General features: G+C 32.8%; 2 protein-coding genes across 4 annotated transcripts; one reads left to right on the top strand and one right to left on the bottom strand.

The window, feature by feature from the left end:
* Window positions 1-3,820: 3,820 nt before the first annotated feature.
* On the bottom strand, window positions 3,821-19,221 carry LOC116144545 (leucine-rich repeat protein 1-like). Its single transcript, XM_031429989.1, is given in 8 exon segments — window positions 3,821-4,136; window positions 5,327-5,371; window positions 5,373-5,396; window positions 5,541-5,612; window positions 6,432-6,575; window positions 6,780-6,851; window positions 7,241-7,375; window positions 19,184-19,221. Coding segments are annotated over 8 exon segments (603 nt in total). The 3' UTR covers window positions 3,821-4,063.
* A 333-nt stretch (window positions 19,222-19,554) lies between these two features.
* On the top strand, window positions 19,555-22,932 carry LOC116144544 (protein ETHYLENE INSENSITIVE 3-like). 3 transcript variants are annotated; one of them, XM_031429987.1, is made up of 3 exons: window positions 19,563-19,696; window positions 19,870-19,964; window positions 20,539-22,932. In XM_031429987.1, exon 3 carries the CDS (start codon window positions 20,690-20,692, stop codon window positions 22,544-22,546), a length of 1,857 nt encoding a protein of 618 aa, XP_031285847.1. In that variant the 5' UTR covers window positions 19,563-19,696; window positions 19,870-19,964; window positions 20,539-20,689; the 3' UTR covers window positions 22,547-22,932. The 3 variants fall into 3 exon arrangements, with proteins under 3 accessions (XP_031285848.1, XP_031285847.1, XP_031285846.1); XM_031429988.1 differs by lacking the exon at window positions 19,870-19,964 and having other exon boundaries at window positions 19,555-19,696; XM_031429986.1 differs by lacking the exon at window positions 19,563-19,696 and having other exon boundaries at window positions 19,716-19,964.
* Window positions 22,933-23,249: the final 317 nt, after the last annotated feature.

Raw genomic sequence — 23,249 nt, forward strand, 5'->3', positions numbered from 1 at the left:
GTGTTCGGTGTATTACTCATATCATATATATTTTTCCTCATTTGATTACTATTGTTTTTTCAATAGTGTTATAGCCTGATTTAACACGCCAAAAAGTCAAGGATTAAATCCAAAATTAAAAAGGTTTATTATTAGAACATTTGTTTTCTTATATGATAAAATATCAATTATTACATAATTTTTTTGTCGTTTAAGTCACCATAAGAGTTATGACTTGTAATGTTTGGATAACAAAGCCCAAATATAAGAGTCCATAAGTTGGGAGAAGGAGAGGCCCAATATGGGTAAGCCCAATCAAGGCTTAAAAACTTGGGTAGCCACAATCGATAAAAGGCTCAAACTCAAATCAAGATCCAATACCTATTGGATACACAAGGGCTCTATTTGGCTTATTATTTCTATTCATATTCTCAATCATATTCCCAAAATATTTATTTGTTTAATTATTTAGGAAATATTAATATATTTTTTTAATTACCTTTAAACCCCTTAAGTTTATTAATTTCATTAAATACCCCTAGAAAAAAGTTTAAAAATTAACAAAAACACCCCTATCCACCCATACTTGCCAGATTCCGACAACCACTGTCAGTGGTAGCCGGAATTTGTCACAATCACCTACAAAGGATCGGAACTGGCTGATAATTCACTGATCTGACGGCCAAAGAAATGATCGTCGTTGATGGTCAATGACAGCCAAATCTTGGCCATCGTTTACCGACAACGACAGTTAGTTATGGAATTTTGCGGCCGTCGACAACTAGATCTGGCATTTTCCGGAAAATGCCATAACGACGCCCTACTCGCCAGATCCTATCGGTCTGCGTCGTATCGCCATTTTTTGGCCAGATTCCAACAGTGGTGGTTGGAATCTGGCACTGTGGGTGGGTGAGGGTGTTTTTGTTATTTTATAAAATGTTTATTTATTGGGGTGTTTAGTTAAATTAGCAAATCTAGGGGGTTTTTTGTTAATTTTTAAATTTTACCTGGTAATACTCCCTTATTCAAAATCCTATCCAAAATAACAAAATAAACGGACTCAATGCTTGCGAAACTCACTTCGAAATTTTTGGTTTTGGATGATAAAAAATAAGTCATTCTATAATTCTAATTATTATAGTATTAGACCTTTCACCTTTTATTAGGATTAAGGGTTTAACCAGGGGCGGATTTAATGAATGACGAGTGGGGACCACAACCCCCACTCAATTTTTTAAAAATTTCAGATTTTCTATTTCTATTTCTATTTATTTAAATTTTATCTTTATAAATCTTTGAGATTTTAAGAACGGAATAGCCGGCCCCCACGATAAGTTTGGATTTTGTTTTTGTAAAATCTCGTTTTTAATTCTAATATATTTATTACATATTCTTTGTGATTTTTATTTTTATGCAAGGGATCTATTAGNGTGTGTATCCCCTATGTCGACTCTAATGAAAAGTAAAATAAAAAAGTTAATAATGATTAAGGTTAAATATTTTTGGAGAAGCTATTTAAGACAAACATATAAGTCTTTTGCAATAAGTTTTTCTTAAGTCTTTCAGAGGAGAAAACAAAAAAGCCCTTAATTTTTATAATTTATATCGCAAAGTTTTATGGAGGATTTTCATATGAAATTTCATCAATTTCTATACTTATGACTGGTTTGGGAAAATTGTCTAATATTTTGTTTTTCCTATTATAAAGTTATAATGTACATTGAAATATCATATCCTCAAGTATAATTTTTTTTTTCTTTTAAAGATGAAATATTCATATGATCTAATCATTAAAAAAATAATAATACTCTTTATTGAGAGATAATAGAGTGTAATTTATATTGAATTTTTTTTTTTTTTCTTTCTTTTAAAGAATGATCTCATCATTAGAAATTAATAATACTGTTTATTAAATAATATTGATCATACTCAAGTTTTAAAAACAAAATACGCAAAATAAAATAGAAAAAAGAAATTAAAAGTAAATACCAGAAAGGTGGGTTTCTAGATGAACTAGAAAGGAGTGTCCCTTGTTTTCACCACCCAGCTTTGTAGCATATCAAATCAAGGCGACAAAAAATAATAATAATAATAATTTTGAAGGGGTAGTGTTATAACTTCGAAGAAGTTGGAATATGTTAACAACGGCTAGAATATGGTTGTAGATTTGACCGGAAACAACCATATATGCGCACGACCGGCCAGATCCAGCTGACCGTGTGTCATTTCGACAACTACCGACTACCATCCGAGATAGTGACCGGTTGTCCTCTTGGATGGATGAGATGCTTTAGTCAAATTTTAAAACTTTTATTGTGGGGGTATTTAGCTAAATTAAAAAATATAAGGGGTTAAAAAATTAATCTTAAATAACAATTATAATATAATAATATAATAACAATATTAAAATAGAAGGGCAATTCAGTAATCTATTTAACATACCCACCAATTTATTCTAACCTAACCAAACATATTTATCTAAACATTCACATTAATCTTCTAATCTATCTTTCTATTAATATAACATTCACAGTATTACAACATTCTCTTAACCAAACACAACCTCAAAGGATTACCCGATTCCATTGACTTTTATTTAAAACACTTATCAACATGACTCATTAATGTGTTTAGGATAAATTTAATTTCTACATAGAAAAGATAAAAACTGGGGTAATGGTTTATAAATAAATGACTTCTTTTAAGTAAGGTCTCCTTTAATTCACATTGAATTACATATATGTCCTTATATGTAATTTTTAAATAAAATAAATTATCTTTATGTCTTCATATGTAACTTTTAAAATAAAATGATGAAAATATCCTTTAGAATAGAAGGGCGAAATTGCCCTTTTATCAAATTAACTTTTGCCACCAAATTAAAATATTTTTTTTATACTTTTTTTCTTCTTTCATTTTATTTTCCTTCTGCTGAAAATGAAATTATTAAAAAAAAAAAAGAAATGACAAAAATTACTTCAGTCGGTGACCAAACTCCCAGCGAGGAAGTCCGTCGTCTTAGAAGTGGTATGTTGTGGCCTTGTACCATTACTATCAATCAAAGAAGACCAAAGCAAGATTTGATGTGCCCTCTTATCTCTACGAAGTTGGAATTTGATGATTTTTGTTTCGTTCTCTTTCATGGAAAGGTTTAAAAGGATTCTTCTAGTAGAGTCAGGATTTCAGGTTTTGTCTGCTGTGGTATGTATCTTTAGAGGATTGAAGGGTGGGAGGTTCTTTCTCTCTAAAACAAATAGGGATGGTGTTCAAGGTGATGTGATTGGGCCGGGGTGTAGTTGCTGTGGAGGAATGATATCCAAGGGCATAAAAGGGTGAAATATGGAGTTTTAGAGTTTTGCTCTTTAACTTGGATCTCTCGAAATGATGGGTGGTACTGGTACGTGAATGTGATGAGGAGGTAGCCTTTATATAGAAAAGGGTTGGGAGAAAAGATAATACTAATACAAAAGAGATATTTAAAGTGAATTTATTAAAGAAATTAATGATGGAGATAATGAGAAGAAATTCATTTGGATAAAAAATGTGAGTAGATTCTCATAGACCTGATGAACCGATTTCTTCGATACTCTTATTTTTCTTCAAGAATTGTGGCCGAGATCCAAGACTGTTTTTTATACTTAATAAACCATCACCCTTGTTTTCTAAGGAAAAGTTAACCCTTGATGTTAAAATGAAAAATCAACTAGAATCTCAAAATTCTCTAATAGACTTACAACTGCTACCAACTATAGCCAGCCTAGCGAAATATACTTTGTTAAGTCTTTCCACAATTTTATATGGAATGTGCTGAGAAAGTTGATGAAGAAGAACAAACCCAAGTAAATCAAATTAAAGCATCGACCACAACCAAGAAACCTCCACTAGTATTACATCAATAAAATTCTAGTCTTGAACATTTTTGGAAAGAGCATAACAATGCAATTACAGATGCATTCAACCAGTATAGTATACTTTACATATATATGGGTCTCATTTTTCACCAATCCAACTACACTTTGAGGTAAAGGTAAGACACTTTCAATTTTTCAAGTACATATCTATCTGAAACCAACTAGTCAATCATTCATGAGCAGTTTGTGTCATAACTCGCAAGTCCCAGCAACTGCGGACCTTCAAGTTTAGGATTATTCTCAAAGCTACAACATTAAAACAAAATAGTCACTCGAGTACCAGAGAAAAATAACTACACAAGTAACTAATAGAGACCTTAATAGGGTTGAAGAAAATTCTATGCTTCATCATATGTTCATCAACACAAACTATACGGATTTTTTTCATAAGTGCAGGGGAAAAAGAAAACTTATTTTCTCAATGGTAAAAATTAAGCGAACTATAATAGATATGAGGTAACAAAGGTGTTTCTTGCTTAGTCTTAGAATGCTGAAAATCCCATGCTTTGATAACACCAAGTGGTCGTACTGGCAATCAGTATTAGAGAAGAATGTCAAAAATCTTTTGAGTTGACATTTTCTATCTTTTAATTTTGACATTGTTAAAAGCCCCTCTATTTTCAAAATAAAGCATGCATATGAAAATTTTACCTAACAATTCTTTAAGAGATCAAATGAATCAATAGCACAAGTACAAGAACAACAACAAAACAAAAGAAATTATCTATCAAGGCCAGCAAACTGCACCTTTCTTAAGTTAAAAATTTCATCACTAATGTTAGTAATGATAATATTTCACGGCGCAAGGTCCCTCCATTAGCATCTCTTAGTGCATTCATCTATAACGTTTGGGGGTACTTTGTCTTTGTTTATACACTTAAACCGGATGTCTTTGTTTATACACTTAAACCGGAAAGAGTTTTAGCCAATTTTTTTTTCTGGACCATAGTTTTTTGAGATGATAATAGCTTTGTTATTGGTATCCATTACAGACACTCAAGTATATATATATATATATATATATATATATATATATATATATAGTAATAATAAATATACAAATTTCAGCCATTGTTTAACTCCCTTTTCAGTGAGGAACTGTGTCAACACAGATGCAGGTGTAGTCTTAAAAGTAACTAATGAACACATTCCTCATCTATATCACACAAAATAATGCAATATTCATGTCAGTGCATGACGCCTAACTACAATGCAAAAATGAGCTTGACACAAAATAAATGAGCACACAAAAAATATTACATATTAAATCAACAAAAATTACTAAAGAAGACCTTAAACAATAAGTATAGCAATGCCAGGACACAGACAAAGTTCATGATAAACCAGAGGGAAAGAACACATATGCAACAATCATAGAATCAATGTCCTTGCACATTCGTATGATAAAAATATAACTAGCAGGTAATAAAACATACTTGTTGAGAGGTATGTGTTCAAATGGTCCACTGGCAGGAATTGTCACATAGATCATTACTAGAAACATCCCTGAAAAAAAAAAAAAAAAAAAAAAAAAAAAGAGAGAGAATTTTCTCAGATTCTAAGTTTGCTGCTGTATATGATAAAACATAAGATTGCATCTATCAAAATAAAAAATAAATAAAGAAAACCATATGAAAATATTGCACATACACAACTTTGAGGCTTGAAATTCCAACAAGTTCCCTGGGAATTTTTCCAGTTAATCGGTTATCATTAAGCCGCCTGCAACAAGCAAACAATCATGTAAGAAAAGCCAGCAACTAATATCATCATGCAGCATGAGCCAATAACCAGAGAAAATTAAATTGAGAAAAATCTGCCAGAGCCTAATCAAAGAGACATGCAAGCTGCATGAACCATTGGGCACCCTTGGAGGTTCCAAAAAGGAATTAAGCAGCTGCCAAGAAATCGCAGTTTCTTCTCAAACATTACTTCCCATTTAGGATTAAAAAAAATATTTACTAATCCTGCAGATCCTTGTGTGAATTCCACAATAGACTAGCAAGTTGGCCTTTAAATAGAAATGCTAAACCTTGAGCTTGGAAGTTTGGCCTTCTAAGCCAAAAACCCTCTAGAATTAGCGGTATAATTAATCCACACACACAATGAAGCAAAAAAAAAAAAAAAAGAGAGAGAGACAAGCGGACCTCCCTAGAAACTATAAGTGCATAGCGAACCATCACAAATGGTTATTAACCTTACTTCTAGAATCTAGGTAGTCAACTATCAAATATAATTAATCCACACACACAATGAAGCTAAAAAAAAAAAAAAAAAAAAAAGAGACAAGCAGACCTCCCTAGGAACTATAAGTGCATAGTGAACCATCACAAATGGTTATTAACCTTACTTCCGGCATCTAGGTAGTCGACTATCAAACCATTACAGGTTTTTGCAGTCAAGTTAATAAGAAGAAAATCCAATTACAAATTAACAAGGCAAGCTGAGAGAACCAAAGGTCCAAAGCCTTGCACATTTCCACCATGCATGCCCAATTGATGTCTTGTCATTAATAAAAATGATTAATATTAGTTAACTTACAAAAAAACAAGAGACTTGAGTTTTCCCAAGGAGGGAGGGATGGTTCCAGAGATGTTGTTGTTATACAAGTCCAGGCTAATAAGGCCTTTCAAGTTACCAAGCTCAGCAGGGATAGTTCCTTGAATGTTGTTTTTGTAAAGCTCCCTGCACGCAGACAAAGTAAAGTCTTTAGATTAAATTTAAATAAAACCTAAACGTCAGCAGAAAACTAATGAGAACACCAAGACAAAGCATTTTTGAAACGTAAAAAAGTAGTAATCAAGGAAATGATGATGTTCAAAACAACAATTAATTTAACAACATATACTAGTACATAGTTTAGGGAAAAATTGAAGGGAAAAAACATACAAATATTGCAAATGCTCTAGCTTCCCCAGTTCAGGGACTAGATGTCCAGACAGATTTGAATTACCTAAATCCCTGCATAAATCATCATACGCTCATCAGTCATGAAGCCCGTTATAGCAATTCATAATTTTTTTTTTTTAAATTGAAAAAGAGCTCACACTAAAAGGTAACAAAAGTTTACCATCAATTAGAAACAGAACACAAAGCACAATACAATTTTTATACATGCAGCTGCTTATCAAGGAAAAAAAAAAAAAAAGACCAGCTCAGAGCACACAATTCTTTGCATAAACATACGTAATGAAATGGAAATTGCCTCAGTTGAGCCCATTAATCAGCAATTTAAGCATCTTAAAATCAGAAATTAAAAACCCACCTTACAAAGAAAGGGAAAAATTTAACACAAAAGGAAAAAAAAAAAAAAAATAATATAAAAGCAAAGATCAAGAAAGAGTAAATACAATCGAGTAACGCGATTGTCTTGATTGCAAGTGATGTGGAAACCAAGTGCAGGGATTAACAAGCGTGGGATCCCAACTTTGAAGGACGTTATCTGGATCTGATAAGCTTTTCTAAAGGTGGAAAAGAGTCTCCTTCTGAATTCCAAACACAAAACTCAGAAAAAGGCTTAAACATAACAAAACAGGAGGTAGAAGTGGTGGTGGTGGTGGCCATGGCTGATGGGATGGCTCTTTCTAGGGTTTGTTAGTTAGTTGGTTTAAAAGATTGTTGAAAAGAAAAGAGAAAGAGGAAAGGAGAGGATCGGCTTTGGAATATCAAGACTGCTAAAGTAATAAAAACCATCTATGTATTTGTACTTTGTTTTTTTTTATTTTCTTCTTCATCATTTCTTGTTGTTAGTGTTTCTAGCGATTCTTATAATATTCTATTATTCATTAATTATTTTTAATTTAATTTAAGATAGTTTAGTATTGATTCATCTGTTTGTTCTTTTTTTTGTTTTTAATAATTGTAAGACAATATTTCAGAGGTTTTAATATACTTTTTAGAGATTTTTTTTTTTTTGGTAATTATTGGGTATTTTTATAGCAAATTAATGAGTTTAATTTGATCTTATAGAAAGAAATAAAATAGGTAAAAGGATTTTTTTAATTGAAAAAGAAAACTAATTTAAAATAATGATATTGAACATGAAATGTGGTTTTGGGGTGAATAAGTGTAGAAGCATTAAGTCCACTTTGTTTGATGATATTGTCAAAGTGAATTGGTTTAATTTTGACACAATGCTTTTGCATTAAGTTAGGCGTTTTGACCGTGTCATACTTTTTTTTTTTCAATCCAATCAACACAAATTCAACCATATATATTAATTATACATTTATATATACATAACTTGATTATAAAATAACATTTTTGTTTTCTTTATTACACGCTAAGAGAGGAATCTAACCAGCTCCAATCAGTGTTGAGTAATGACGTCCACCTTTTCAAATTGTTCCAATAGATATTGTGTGCCCAATTGATTTTTGAAATAATAAAAGTGGAGTGGTGACCTTAATAAATGATGCAACACACACAGGAATCCTAAAAAGATATCATTACACAATCACTTCTAAATATTTTAATTTATTTGGACAAAATCATTTTATTCTTATTAATACAGTGACATATTAATATCTATTATGTGTATCGTTTTATATAACATAACTAAACATAACAAAAAAAGGGTGTTCGGTGTATTACTATATCATATATATTTTTCCTCATTTGATTACTATTGTTTTTCAATAGTGTTATAAGGATTTAACACGCCAAAAAGTAAGGATTAAATCCAAATTAAAAGGGTTTTTATTAAACATTGTTTTCTTATATGATAAATATCAATTATCCATAATTTTTCGTATACATAAGAGTTATGACTTGTATGTTTGGATAACAAAGCCCAAAATAAGAGTCCATAAGTTGGGAGAAGGAGAGGCCCAAATGGGTAAGCCCAATCAAGGCAAAACTTGGATACCACAACGATAAAAGGCTCAAATCAAATCAGATCCAAACCTATTGGATACACAAGGGCTCTATTTGGCTTATTATTTATCATATTCTCAATCATATTCCAAAATATATTTGTTTAATTATTTAGGAAATATAAATATTTTTTTAATTACCTTTAAACCCCTTAAGTTTATTAATTTCATTAAATAACCTAGAAAAAAGTTTTAAAAATTAACAAAAACACACCTATCCACCCACTACTTGCCAGATTCCGACAACCACTGTCAGTGGTAGCACGGAATTTGTCACAATCACCTACAAAGGATCGGAACTGGATGATAATTCACTGATCTGACGGCCAAAGAAATGATGTCGTTGTGGTCAATGACAGCCAACTCTTGGCCATGTTACCGCACAACGACAGTTAGTATGGAATTTTGCGGCCGTCGACAACTAATGGCATTTTCCGGAAAATGCATAACGAACGCCCTACTCGCCAGATCCTATCGGTCTGCGTCGTATCGCCATTTTTTTGGCCAGATTCCAACAGTGGTGGTTGGAATCTGGCACTGTGGGTGGGTGAGGGTGTTTTTGTTATTTATAAAATGTTATTTATTGGGGTGTTTAGTTAAATTAGCAAATCTAGGGGGTTTTTTGTTAATTTTAAATTTTACCTGGTTATATCCCTATTCAAAATCCTATCCAAAATAACAAATAAACGACTCAATGCTTGCGAAACTCACTTCGAAATTTTTGGTTTTGGATGATAAAAATAAGTCTTCTATAATTCTCTTATTATAGTATATAGACCTTTCACCTTTATAGGATTAAGGGTTTAACCAGGGGCGGATTTAATGAATGACGAGTGGGGACCACAACCCCCACTCAATTTTTAAAAATTTCAGATTTTCATTTCTATTCTATTTATTTAAATTTTCTCTTTATAATCTTTGAGATTTTAGAACGGAATAGCCGGCCCCCACGATAAGTTTGGATTTTGTTTTGGTAAAATCTCGTTTTAATTCAATATATTTATTACATATTCTTTGTGATTTTATTTTTATGCAAGGGATCTATTAGTTTTTTAAAATTTTATTGGGAGTGAAATGAAAGATAAGAGTGTTGGTTTCCACATAATGGTTAAATCCTGAATCAAGGGTGAAGCATGTAATCTATTTAGGGGTGAAATAAGTCGAGCACTCAAACTAACTTGATGTTGGCTTGAACTCGAGTTCGTACTAGTCGAGTCGAGTTCGAGTAGTTAATCGAGTAAAACTCGACTCAATATATTCGAAGTCTTTCCAAGCTTGATGGTTAAGTGACAATTTTTAAGTAATAGGGGTCATATGTAATTTAAAAGTTAAATTTGCAAATCCACCCCTGTTAAATGAGCTTGAAATCGAGTTCGAACTTGAACTCGATAAAACTCGACTAAAACTCAAAAAAGCTCGTTATTGATGCGTTGAACTACAACATGCAAAAAGCAATCTATTCGCACAAAGTAATAAAGTGATGAGTGAGTATCGTTCCCACGAGGATAGTGTTACTAAGTATCGATTTCTCTAGTTTAAGTCCTAATTGAGAAGAACGATAAATTGGATTGATGGAATTTGATCAAACTAAATACAAATTAACAAAAATAACTGAATGAAAATGAAATTAAAGCAAAACCCAACAACTTAACTAATTAAACAATGCAAAAAAAAAAAAAAATGCTAGGGTGTTGATTTCACCTAGATACGCAACTCAAATCATAGAACTATTACCCAGTTCTAATTCTTGATTGAAAATCGAATTCCCTAAGTTGTAAAACATACCTTCTCAGGCTACATTTCCCTACTTATCCCTATTAAGCTTCCGCACCCAACAAAATGAAGATTAATAGTTCAAAGGATTTTAAGCTTTATGGAATCTATATAGATTTCATAGATCGCTAAACCTATCTCTAGCGTTTGCTTAATCTACGTATTACCTAAGAGGCACAATCACAAATCACTTCTCAATCTCATTATGAACAACACACATTTGAATGGTGATCAAGCATCCAAAAGTCATTAAGCAAAGAGATAAACACTCAATCATGAAATTAAAACTCAAAGTAAATCAATTGATATAAATTTGAATCATTGTATCAAGATTACATCAAACCCTAGCTAAACAACTCAGTTCATACTCAAAAACGAAATAAAAGAACAAAAACAAACTGAATCAAGATTAATCATTGAAAAACAAGCAAAAGATGGAGAAATCTTCTCTAATTTGAAGCCCAAATCTTCAATAATTTTCTCCTTCCATGACTGCCTCCCAAATGACGAACCAAGACTCCTTTTTTCTTTCCTTTTCGCTCTAATTTATACCTCTTTCACTTAAGGACCAAACCCTAGCAAGCCAAAACGCGTCATTTTATTTTTACATCTGATTTAGTTTTCACCGCGGCGAAGCTTTTTCCTCATCGCGGTGAAGACTTTCGGGCCAAATTTGAGCATGATAGAGTCTGAATATGAAGAAGTGTTAAACATATGAATTGTAGCCCTTTAAATCTAATCCGCATAATCCGAGGTCTACATCTTAAGTTATGGCAAAAATACTGAAGCACGTCCAAAGACGTTTTTCTTCAGTTCCCAACGTATTGTTCACGACTTCAAGCCAAGTTTTCGCCCTTGTCCAGTCAGAATTAGGAAAAACCCAAAACATGAAGGTTATAGCTCTTCTCCTTAGCTTTCCAAAGCTTCTAAATTCAGGTCATTCCAAGTTTCCAAGCTTAAGTTAGACAATTTATGCTCAAAACTGCCATTTATGCTAAAAATCATCGTTTAGGCCTGCCAAGACAAATTAATAGAATTAGGTAGCAATTATGGCCAAAATTGTATGAAAAGTATCCTAAATCCTATCAAAATTCAATGCAAAATCATAGTATAAAATATGATTATCAATTATACAAACTTGAATTCAAACTCGATTTCCAATTTCAAGTACCGAGTTCGAGTTTGAACTTGATTTCTCAAGTTCGATCAGGCTTTAACTCGAACTCGAACTCGATACTATAGAGATCAAGTTGAGTTCGATTTACCAAATACTTGACTTGATTTGATTTCACCCCTAAATCTATTAGATGTAATATATTCCTTTGATTTTGCATTTAGCTTGTATATGATGAAAAGTATATTAGCAATTACTAATGAGTTGTCACAAGCATTGTAGAGAAAAGATCAAGACATTGTAAATGCTATGGCCTTAGTCAAAGTCTCCAAAACAACGGTTACAATTGTTGAGAGATGAAGGATGAAAATCTTTGTTGAGTGAAATTTCTTTATTTTGCCAAAAACATAATATTGCTATTTTGAATATAGATGATATGTTTGCAATTCGAAGGCAGCCACAACGAAGAGTTGAGCACATGAAAAATTTGCATCACCATCGAGTTGAATTGTTTTATACAGTGATAGATATGCAACTTTAAGAACTTAACACTCGTTTCACTAAAGTTAGTACTGAGCTGCTTCTTTGTATGACATGTTTATATCCAAGTATTTCATTCTCTACTTTTGACAAGCATAAGTTGATCTGTTTTGCCCAGTTTTATCTAACTGATTTTTCTGCACTTGAGTTGATGGTACTTGAGAACCATAATAGGACTTATGTTATTGACATGCGTTCTTGTGATGAATTTTGCTGAGTTAGAAGGAATTGGTGATTTGGCTAAGATTTTAGTTCAGTTTAAAAAAGACATTTTATATCCGTTGGTGTCTAAGCTTGTGAAACTTGCATTGTTTTACTAGTTGCGACTGTGATCGTTGAAATGACTTTTTCTGCAATGAATCTTGTGAAAAGTTAGTTATACAATCGAATGGGAAATCAATGGATGAATGATTGCTTGGTCACCTATATTTAGAAAGATGTATTTGATACAATTGATGATGAGATAATTATCCAACGTTTTCAGAATATGAAAACTCATTGAGGACAATTATAGAAAAATTGTTTTATTTTTACCAAAATTGTGTTTTTTGAAGATATTTATTTGTATTTTGTAACGTTTTGTTGAAGCTCATCATAATGAAAAAAAAATATGAATATGATTGGTTTTAATTTATTTATTTATTTATTTTTTTGCCTCTATCGAGTGAAATTCCTGGATCCGCCACTGGGTTTAACCGAATGATCTTGATAAGGTAGGCAAAACAATAATTCCTTATGTTGAATATATGATAAAAATATATTATTAACCATAACATCTTTTATGTCATTTGATTAGGTGAAACTCTATTCTAAAATAACCAATGACGGACCGTCATTACATGGGCCAACCTACTCAATGAAAAGGGGGGGACTGGTGATCCCACTCAAGATTTTTTTTTAATTAATTTTGTTTGGTTTTTTGCTTTAACCACTCTGTATTAGATTTGACCACACTCATCTATTTTCCTCATATTATATATTATATTATTTTGAATTTTGTCCTTTCTAACATTAATTTGCTTGGTTCGTCCCTACGTCATTAGGGCTTGGGCCGNCTTATGTTGAATATATGATAAAAATATATTATTAACCATAACATCTTTTATGTCATTTGATTAGGTGAAACTCTATTCTAAAATAACCAATGACGGACCGTCATTACATGGGCCAACCTACTCAATGAAAAGGGGGGGACTGGTGATCCCACTCAAGATTTTTTTTTAATTAATTTTGTTTGGTTTTTTGCTTTAACCACTCTGTATTAGATTTGACCACACTCATCTATTTTCCTCATATTATATATTATATTATTTTGAATTTTGTCCTTTCTAACATTAATTTGCTTGGTTCGTCCCTACGTCATTAGGGCTTGGGGTGGCTAGGCAATACCAAAATTTTAACATTTTTTCGGATTTTAATATGTTTTTAGATTAAACATCTATTTTATGAAAATGTATCAAATTACCCTTGCAAATTCCAATTATAAAGGTCTCTTTTAATAGTATTTTAAATTATAAAGGCCTGAATTGTGTTTTTAATTTTGTTAAGGTTAATTCGCCGAATCAATTTGTTTAAAATCAAAATTCCATCCTTTTCACTTCTCCAATCATTATTTCAGAATCCCAAATCAGATTTTCAATATTAAACAAACTCCACTAATCGTTCAAATCAAAATATCAAATAATTAAAAAAAAAATATTTTTTATTAAACCTCAGGGGCATCAAGTCAAAACCCCAAAGAAAATAAAAAAATGTAAACAACACAACAAGCACATACAAACACACACAAATTACACGATATACATAATTTGACCAGATAACCTACATTTACAGATGATGTTAATTTCACTCTGCGAGAAAAATAATAAGGACGTGTTTGGTTAGGGATAATCCCTAATTATTGAGGTAATGTCATCTTTTATTACTTTATTATTACCTTTGATTGTCAAGTAATATAAGATTTCGGTAATCTTCCAAAACCAATAATAGTTACTGTTGATAATATAGGAGATAATATGATTACTTTCACTAATTAAATACATATAACCATAGCTAGAATAGTCATTATTGAATGTAATAATATATTTCCTTGCATTTTTAGAAATTGTCATATGTATTTGGGTGTATGATCTTTGAAAGATCATTACTTGTAGTATAACCATTTTATTTTTGATTTGGTTAATTTTCCTTTGGCACAATTAATGCAAGGCTATAATCTGAGAAGTCTAATAAGTTCAAAATTCCCATTTTTACCAATTTTTCTACTCTCTCTTTAGAAATATGGCCTAAACCTCTATTCCATAGCATAAAAGCATTGATATCATGGCTACATTTCATTTAGTACTCACATTAATAATAAAGATTAAGAAAATTGTGGATGAAGATTTAAAAGATAAAGATCATTTAGTAATAAACCAAAACCAATAAATTTGGAATCATAAAACAAAATTAAAGTACTTTTACTGAAATGAAGTAATAGATCAATTTGTTCAATCTAGGAACATAAATTAGATTTCTATATATCGAAGGTACAAATAAGACATCTTCAAAATCTAAAATGAAACCATTACTAAGAACCAAATGTACGACTCCAACGACTTTTGCTTGTACACCATTACCTATGGTGAGCATCCTTCGGTTGAGATTGACCTTTTTTCTGAATTCCTGCAAAGCGTTACAAATGTGAACAGTACTAGCAGTAGAGTCTACCCGCCAAATATTAGATGAAACAATGATTAAATTAGACTCAAGAAGTGTTGGTCAGTTGGTCCAGGAGGTTTGCTCTCTTTTTTAAGTTTTAGGATTCAAACTTTGGGGTCATAGGGTATTCAATGGATCATACTTTTTTGTAATCGGAGTCTGTTTATACGCACTTTAATTAATCCCTATGATCCATTGAATACCCTTAGGTGACCAAAAACTGAACTGAATTGCTCATTTAACAATTATAAATTGAATTGCTACAGCACCAAAAACTTATCTTCAACCCTCTCTTACTTTTGATACATTAAGGGTTGGAACCAATCTCAAAATTAAACCACACAAAGTAAATAGTACCACCAACCATAAATTCTGATGTTATCTCAACTAAGTGAATATATGACTATATGCAATATAAGTGTTTTAATAAAAGTAAAATATTCAGTTATTATTAGGCCATTATCTTACAACAATGATTATGTCGATTAATAGGAACAAAAGATGTAGCATTTAATAGGCTTAAAGATTGTTTGAAAGCTTTCAACACTCTTCAGTCTTCTAAGCTCTTCTCCACTCCTTCAAAAGCCTCACTCATGGTTTGTGCTTAGGGTTTCCTATTTTGCTAGCTTATCAAAAAAGAAATTAAATTTTCTTTTTTATAGGCAAACCCTAGCGTTTATGTGCAATCAAAAACCCATTTTCTCTTGAAACCTAACAAGATGAAGATCGAAAATTGAAGCACAGTACTAATAAACTTTGCCCTTGAAGACGACATTTCTATTGTTCAAAAATCAAAATGCATGTCTTTTTTAAATAAAAAAAAAAAAAAAAAAAAACTAAGTATGTTTTGTTGTTTCTGTCGTGCTTTTTTCCTCTGTCGAGCTGCTAATGTTCATCCACCGCTTGGCTATTGATTTCCAACATATGTGAAGGGAATTAGATTGTCGATTGAATATAAACTCTAGCATCTATATAGGAGGCTGGAGATAAGAGACAAAACTCTTCACAAAGAGATAATTTAAATAAAATAGGATCATGAGATAATTCAATGAAGTGATTTATATGACATATAAATTATTAAAAAAATAATAAAGACTGAAAGGAGTGTAGATTCATTTTAGGAAAATAATAATTAAAATAAAAGATGTATATCAATGAAATAAATGCATTAATAAAAATAATCTAGATACTAGGTTGTCTAGGTTCATTGGATAAAAGAAAAATAATAATTTTATCAAAGAGTCTTTTTTTGAAGAATATCTTTAGAAAATTATTTTATAATAAACAAAATAATTTTATAAATAACATTATAACATAAAAATGTGATTTATCTTAGGATAATTGCTAAAATAAAATAAAATAGAGAGTACTTTCGGGTATAAAGTTCTTTGAAGATATGATAAGAAATAAGAGCTAAATTATTTATCTCTTGACAAAAATAAATGAATGAACTAAAATTCAGTAAAGGAAAGTAGGATTTTACCCAACTACCCTTGAGAGCTTTCAATGAAATATAATTACTTCAAAGAAATTAAACTCTTTTAAAAAAAGGAATTGTAAATCTTGTGAGAGAATAATCTTTAAAGTTGGAGCATTTCAATTAAATTTCCTTTGGACAACACCTTTTAGACTTTTTTGGTAAGTATTCATAAGAAAAGGAAAGAATTTACAAGAGGCCATATAAAAAAAGGCCAACTCGCCATAGGATAAACCCCAGGTTAGACTCAAAATAATCAATTAATCACTAAGACTACTAACAAAATGCTAAACTAGACAACTAAAGCCAAAAACAAAACAAAGCACCAACACAAAACCAAACACTGAAAGCACACCTTAACCAAGGCTACCCAGTGTTGAATTTTAATACAAATAAGCAACAAAAAAGTTGAAGAAGAACAACAAAACAGCAGAAGAATAGCAGTAAAATAGCAGGAGAGCAGTAGTAAAAATAGCAGCAAGACAGTAGTGAGAACAACAGGAAAAACAACCGCAAAACAGTAATGATACAGCAGTGAAACAACAACGAACAACAGTAGTAAAACAATAATGATACAGCAGCATCAAGGCATACAAAAGCACTATCCTTAAGATCAGAATTATGCCCCTATTAGAAGAATCTTCGTGGTGCAAAAAGGTTCAATAGCGGACTGACCTCTAGGATACAATGACAAACCTCATTTTAGAGTGTACACTCTAATAGAGATTTAGAACAGTAATAGAGAAGCAAAAAGTGTTTTGACACAATATGAAAATGGGAGCAAAAAATAATTGGTGTCTCACACAAATGAAAAGGAATCAGTCCTTTTATATACAAAATATTTGGATGTTACTCTCTCAAGAATTAATATAATAACAGCCAAATTACTCCAATTTATTAATATTATAACAATTGAAACTGTCAATCTCATGATAGCCACCCATAAATTCAATAAAAAAAAAAAAAAAACAGTCACCTATTAAATTAAAAGTAATAGAAACTGCCACTCGCCTATTAAAGCTCAAAAAATGGTCATTACACTAATTGCATAATAGTCCAAAAAGCAATTAACACTTGGTATTTTGAAATACCATAATGGCGGCAACTATTATCACTCCCAGAAACACTCACTCCTCTTGTTTTACAACCTTCAAAAACAAAAGACTGGAACCAAGAGGAGCCAACAGCTCAAAGCCAGAAGGAACCAAACCAAACAAAAAATCCTACCTCAAGACATGACCTGGGTTAGGAACAGTACTTAGCAAAACAAAAGAAAATACAAGGAAACTCAAAAAAAGAACCCAAAACAACTCAATCTTCAACCAAGGAACGGTTGATCCGAGGAGGCATCAATTGACAAGAGCGGGAATAAAGGAGGAGGACTTGAAAACAACCCTAGGGAGGCCCCATGAGTCTGCCAAAGTCCTATTACTAAAGAAGGCCTTGAAGTTTTTAAAGTCCATAGCTCTTTCTCTCACAATGCACTTGATCGAATCAATAATAGAACATATATCCTTACACTTTGCCCCAAACATCCTACTATTTCTCTTCCTCCTCACCCAATACACTGTAGCTCCCAAACAAAGCTTAGCAATAGCATATTTGAGCTTTTGTCCTTTCCATCTTCTAGCAAAACTTAATGTATAATCAAGCCAAGGTCTTACTAAATACTCCAAATGAGCTAACTCAAGAATACTACACCATATGGAATTAGTGAATGGACAAGCAAAGAAAAGATTATCTAAAGAATCTTGTCCCATATTGCAACAATAACAATTAGCATTAGAAGTAACACCATGCCTCATAAGCTTATTCTTTGTGGGGAGTCTTCCTTTTATATAGTCATCAAAACAATCATAGCATGTGAATAGAATTATGGCACCAAATAAGGTCACACCAATCCACCCTCGGTGTCCTCCCTCTAGTAACCTCCCAAGTTGATTTAATAGAAAAACACCCCGAAGAAGATGGAGTCCAAGTGACTTTATCTTCACAAGAGAAGGTCTAAAGTTTATGAAATTAATCATGTCCATAAGAGCCCACAAATTTCAAATTTGCCACTGGCCATCTCCAACATAAGTCATCAATCACATCACAAACTCTAACAATTTTATCAATACCCAAGTCATAAATAATTTGATCACCATACTTACATAACAAGGGTCATTAGGGTGCCAATTATCAAACCAAAGAGAAGTGAGACTTCCATTCTCAATAATGTTTTTAATAAATCCACTAATCAACACATTTTAGACTAACAAACTGAAATTGTTTTAGGGAACCCAATGGAAGAGGAATTTTTTTTTATTTTTTATTATGAGATTTGAAATTGTAATGTTGTAGGTTTTTCGTTTTTTGCTATGTGTAAAAAATAAGAAATATAAAAAATTATATTTTAATGAAATCTCAACATGGGCGTGACACAAGCTACGTTATAGCGGTATTTTGAATGAGTAATGCTACATGTATAAAGAAATCTTACAAAGATTTATGTACAAAGTAATGCGGCAAGAAATGAATAGAAGAGTGAACATAAAAAGTCAAACTCATCATATTTACTCTTCCATTCATTTCTTGTCATATGACTTTGTACAAAAATCTTTATAAAATTTCATTGTACATCTAGCATTATTGATTTTGGATTCCTTGACCTACATAGGGTAAAATAGTACGTTTGAAGCCCATGTCAATAGGAAAAATATATTTTGCCAGAAATTTGAAGATCTTAGGTTTTTTATTAAACCAAAATATCCAATTAGGTAAACCCCTTAAAGAAATATTTGAGTGTAATAAGAGTCTTCGAAAACTGAAATACCTCCAAATGGGCTCAGTTAATTCTTCAACTGAGCCCATTTGGGCCTTATTGGGCTTCCTTGAACAATCCTGAAGCTTTTAAACTGGAGCTTGGCCTTAATAAACATTAATTATTATTGGGCAATGGAAAGTGAATGGATAAGATTGAGTAGAAGTGATGGAAGCATTAAATGAGTTTTTCTTAAAAAAAAAATTGAGGATAAGGTAGAGTGTAAAGGTTTAATTGTAATTGAATAAAAGGTCGCCAATTGAGGGAAAATGAAATCCAAATCCCAAAAATGGAGTAAATGAATTCCCAGTAAGAGGGACAGTGTAAGTGGTCAATTACATATTTAGAAACACTATAAAACGCAAAACGACGAGGGAAACACCGTCCCCACTCACTCTGCCATCCCAATGCTTAGATTGGAATTGGATTAACTTTTCTTTTCTTTTAGTTTATTATTATACTTTCACCTCTCTTTCTTATTCCATTATTGACTTTCAGTTCCTCTCCTAGACCCGTCTCTTCCTGGTAAAACTTCTTTTATTCCATTCCATTTCAATCTTTTCTTCTTTCTCTGTTGGCTTGTTTTTCTTTTGTTTCTGATTCTGATTGACTCTTTTGATTCAAGCTTCGTTGTTGCTTTAGTTTACTGCTTAAACTTTGATATGGGATTTGTGGATTGATTTTCTTTGCATCATCAGATCCAATCTGCTTCAGATCGGTCTGACTTCTTTTTTCTTGGGAATTCCCTTTCTTATCTTCCCTGAAATTTATTGGCATGTCAACTTGTTATATGGTAAGATCTGACCTCCAGTTGCTGATGTTTGAATTTAAGTATTGGATCTCTTTTTTTCATTCATCTGCTTTACTTTATATATATATATATATATATTTTTTTTTTTCGCGGGAATCAATATATTCGCAGTGATGTAAATTTTGTTTGAAATGAAAATTATTTTGTTGTTTCATAGCTTGAGTTCAGCTTCTGCTTGTGATGTTTCATGGAGGTTGCCTGGATCTATGTTGTTTCGTGTACTATCTTTGTTTGGCCTCTGTTAGTTTCTGGGAAAAATAAGTCTCTTTGAATTTTGATGGAGTAATATCTTTTTATTGAAGAAAAGTTATGATTTTGTCTGGAGATTATATTCCAAGGATATATCTTACTTTAATCAGACGCTGTCTCGAGGGATCATTAATGAATTATTGGTGCTTGATCTTTATTGTTTCTTATTCTTTTTGCTGTTAATGCTAGATTAATTTATGTTTTTAACTTTAGACTGTGATGTCAACAGTTTTTATGAGCCTACGAGTAAAGAATCTATTTCATTCTTAGTAAGTTTTTGATGTTTTTAATGTAATGATGTACACAGGTCAGAAGGCAGTGAAAATTGGCAAATCGAGTTTTCAGTTTGTGCTTATTGGAGAGGAAAGGTGGAAGTTAGCTTGAGAGCTTTAAGTTTGTGGTTGAGTCCTAACAGAGGCTCTTGCAAATTTTAAGTTTCTTGGGGGTAACTTTTGGAAATGATGTTAATGTTTGATGAGATGGGTCTTTGTGGAGATATGAGTTTCTTCTCCGCTCCTATGGGGGAGTCAGATATGGTCCCCACACAAACTGAACCAGAGGCAACTGTGGAGGATGATTATTCTGATGAAGAGATTGATGTTGATGAGCTTGAAAGGAGAATGTGGAAGGACAAAATGCGTCTCAAAAGGCTTAAAGAACAAACTAAGGGTAAGGAGGGAATTGATATAGCTAAGCAGCGTCAGTCCCAAGAGCAAGCGAGGAGGAAGAAGATGTCCAGGGCTCAAGATGGGATCTTGAAATACATGTTGAAGATGATGGAAGTTTGTAAAGCTCAAGGTTTTGTTTATGGGATTATTCCCGAGAAAGGAAAGCCTGTGACTGGGGCATCTGACAATCTTCGAGAATGGTGGAAGGATAAGGTCAGGTTTGATCGCAATGGTCCAGCCGCTATAGCCAAGTATCAAGCCGATAATTCAATCCCTGGCAAGAATGAGGGCTGTAATTCAATTGGTCCAACTCCTCACACCTTGCAAGAGCTTCAAGACACCACCCTAGGTTCACTGTTGTCAGCACTCATGCAGCATTGTGATCCTCCTCAGAGGCGATTTCCATTGGAGAAAGGTGTTTCCCCACCATGGTGGCCCACTGGAAATGAGGAATGGTGGCCTCAATTGGGTTTGCCAAAGGATCAAGGCGCTCCACCTTACAAGAAGCCTCATGACCTGAAGAAGGCATGGAAAGTGGGTGTTCTAACAGCTGTGATTAAGCATATGTCCCCAGATATTGCCAAGATTCGCAAGCTTGTGAGGCAATCTAAGTGCTTGCAGGACAAGATGACAGCCAAGGAGAGTGCCACATGGCTTGCCATCATCAACCAGGAGGAGGCCTTGGCTCGAGAGCTTTATCCTGAAACCTGCCACCCTTTGTTATCTGCTGGGGGAAGCGGGTCTTTGGTGATCAATGACTGCAATGAGTATGATGTTGATGGGGCTGAAGATGAACCAAACTTTGATGTCCAAGAGCGTAAACCAGAGAATCTCATTTCTTCCAATTTGGGGATGGAAAGAGTGAGGGACAGGCTTCCAGTTCGGCAACCATCTTTTCCAATTAAGGGAGAAGTTGTTACAAACTTTGATTTTGTTCGGAAAAGGAAGCCATCCACTGAAATTAGCATGGCGATGGAACACAAGATCTATACATGTGAGTACCTTCAGTGTCCTTACAGTGAACCCCGCTTGGGCTATCATGACAGGACTTCCAGGGACAATCACCAATTGACTTGCCCATACAGAAACAATTCTTCAGAATTTGGAGGGTCCAATTTTCATGTTAATGAAGTAAAACCAGTTATCTTCCCTCAAACATTTGCACAGTCCAAGTCAACTGGTCCATCATATAATTCAGTGCAACCTTTCGACATATCAGGACTTGGAGTTCCAGAAGATGGACAGAAAATGATAAGTGAGCTCATGTCAAACTACGATAACAATATCCAAGGCAACAGGAATGTTACTCCCAGTAACACTGCAGCAGTGACAGAAAGTCAAAATCCTCTTCAGCAAAAAGTTCAGCATCAACAGGACAATTATTTCCATGGACAAGGAGTGGGGATGGATGGGAACTTGTTTGAAGGATCCAACATGACTGATAATCATCAGATGTTTCCCCGAGAGGAAGGTCAATTCGACAGGTTTAAGATAATGAACTCTCCATTTGAGGCGAACCACAACAACAATAGTTTCCAGTTAATGTTTGGTTCGCCATTTGATTTAGGATCATTTGATTATAAAGAGGATCTACAAGCAGTAGGAATCGGTAGTCTGCCAAAGCAGGATTCCTCAATCTGGTTCTAGTTACATTGCAAACTTGTCATCAACATGGTTGAGCTGTCTCTCTCTCTCTCACTCTGTCTGTTGGGGTGATGGAGAAGACATTGTTGAATTAGTTAGTTTTTGGTGTTTTGATTATGATGTGGTGAAGTTGTTGGTAGTTGTATTATTTTGTTTGTAGAATTAGAAATTAGGGAGTAAGCAGGGTTGATATGGGGAATAAAAGGATTAGAAGGGTCCCATTCCATCCCATCAAAAGGCCCCTGCTTTAATTACATGTATGAAATGTCAAATAAATAAGCTAGGGTTGATCTCCATTTCTGATTATTTAATAAGGTAAGTTATGTTGAATTGTTATAAGACATGTGTGAGTTGTTGAATGAAACTGTTGGCCACAACACAACCACAAATAGAATAAGTTAAAATAAAAGATGCCAAGCATCTTTATCATGGTAGGGTCAGTTTTAGCTGTCAACACTCTTTTGTTCAAAGTTTGGAACTTCTCGTTTTCACACTTTTTATTGAATTAATTGACCATACCTACTACATATTCATATCTACCATCTTCATCTTCCACTACAAATACTTCACTCACGTGTGCACTGTTCAGTAGCCCACCTTTTCTGACTTACCCTCTTCCAAGTTAAATTTCCACATTGATATCATTATCAAAACATGAAAGCATATATATGTATGACATTCAAATATTTATCATGCATATAAAATA

Source organism: Pistacia vera, unplaced genomic scaffold, assembly GCF_008641045.1.
Source record: "Pistacia vera cultivar Batoury unplaced genomic scaffold, PisVer_v2 Contig447, whole genome shotgun sequence".
NCBI lineage: Eukaryota > Viridiplantae > Streptophyta > Magnoliopsida > Sapindales > Anacardiaceae > Pistacia > Pistacia vera.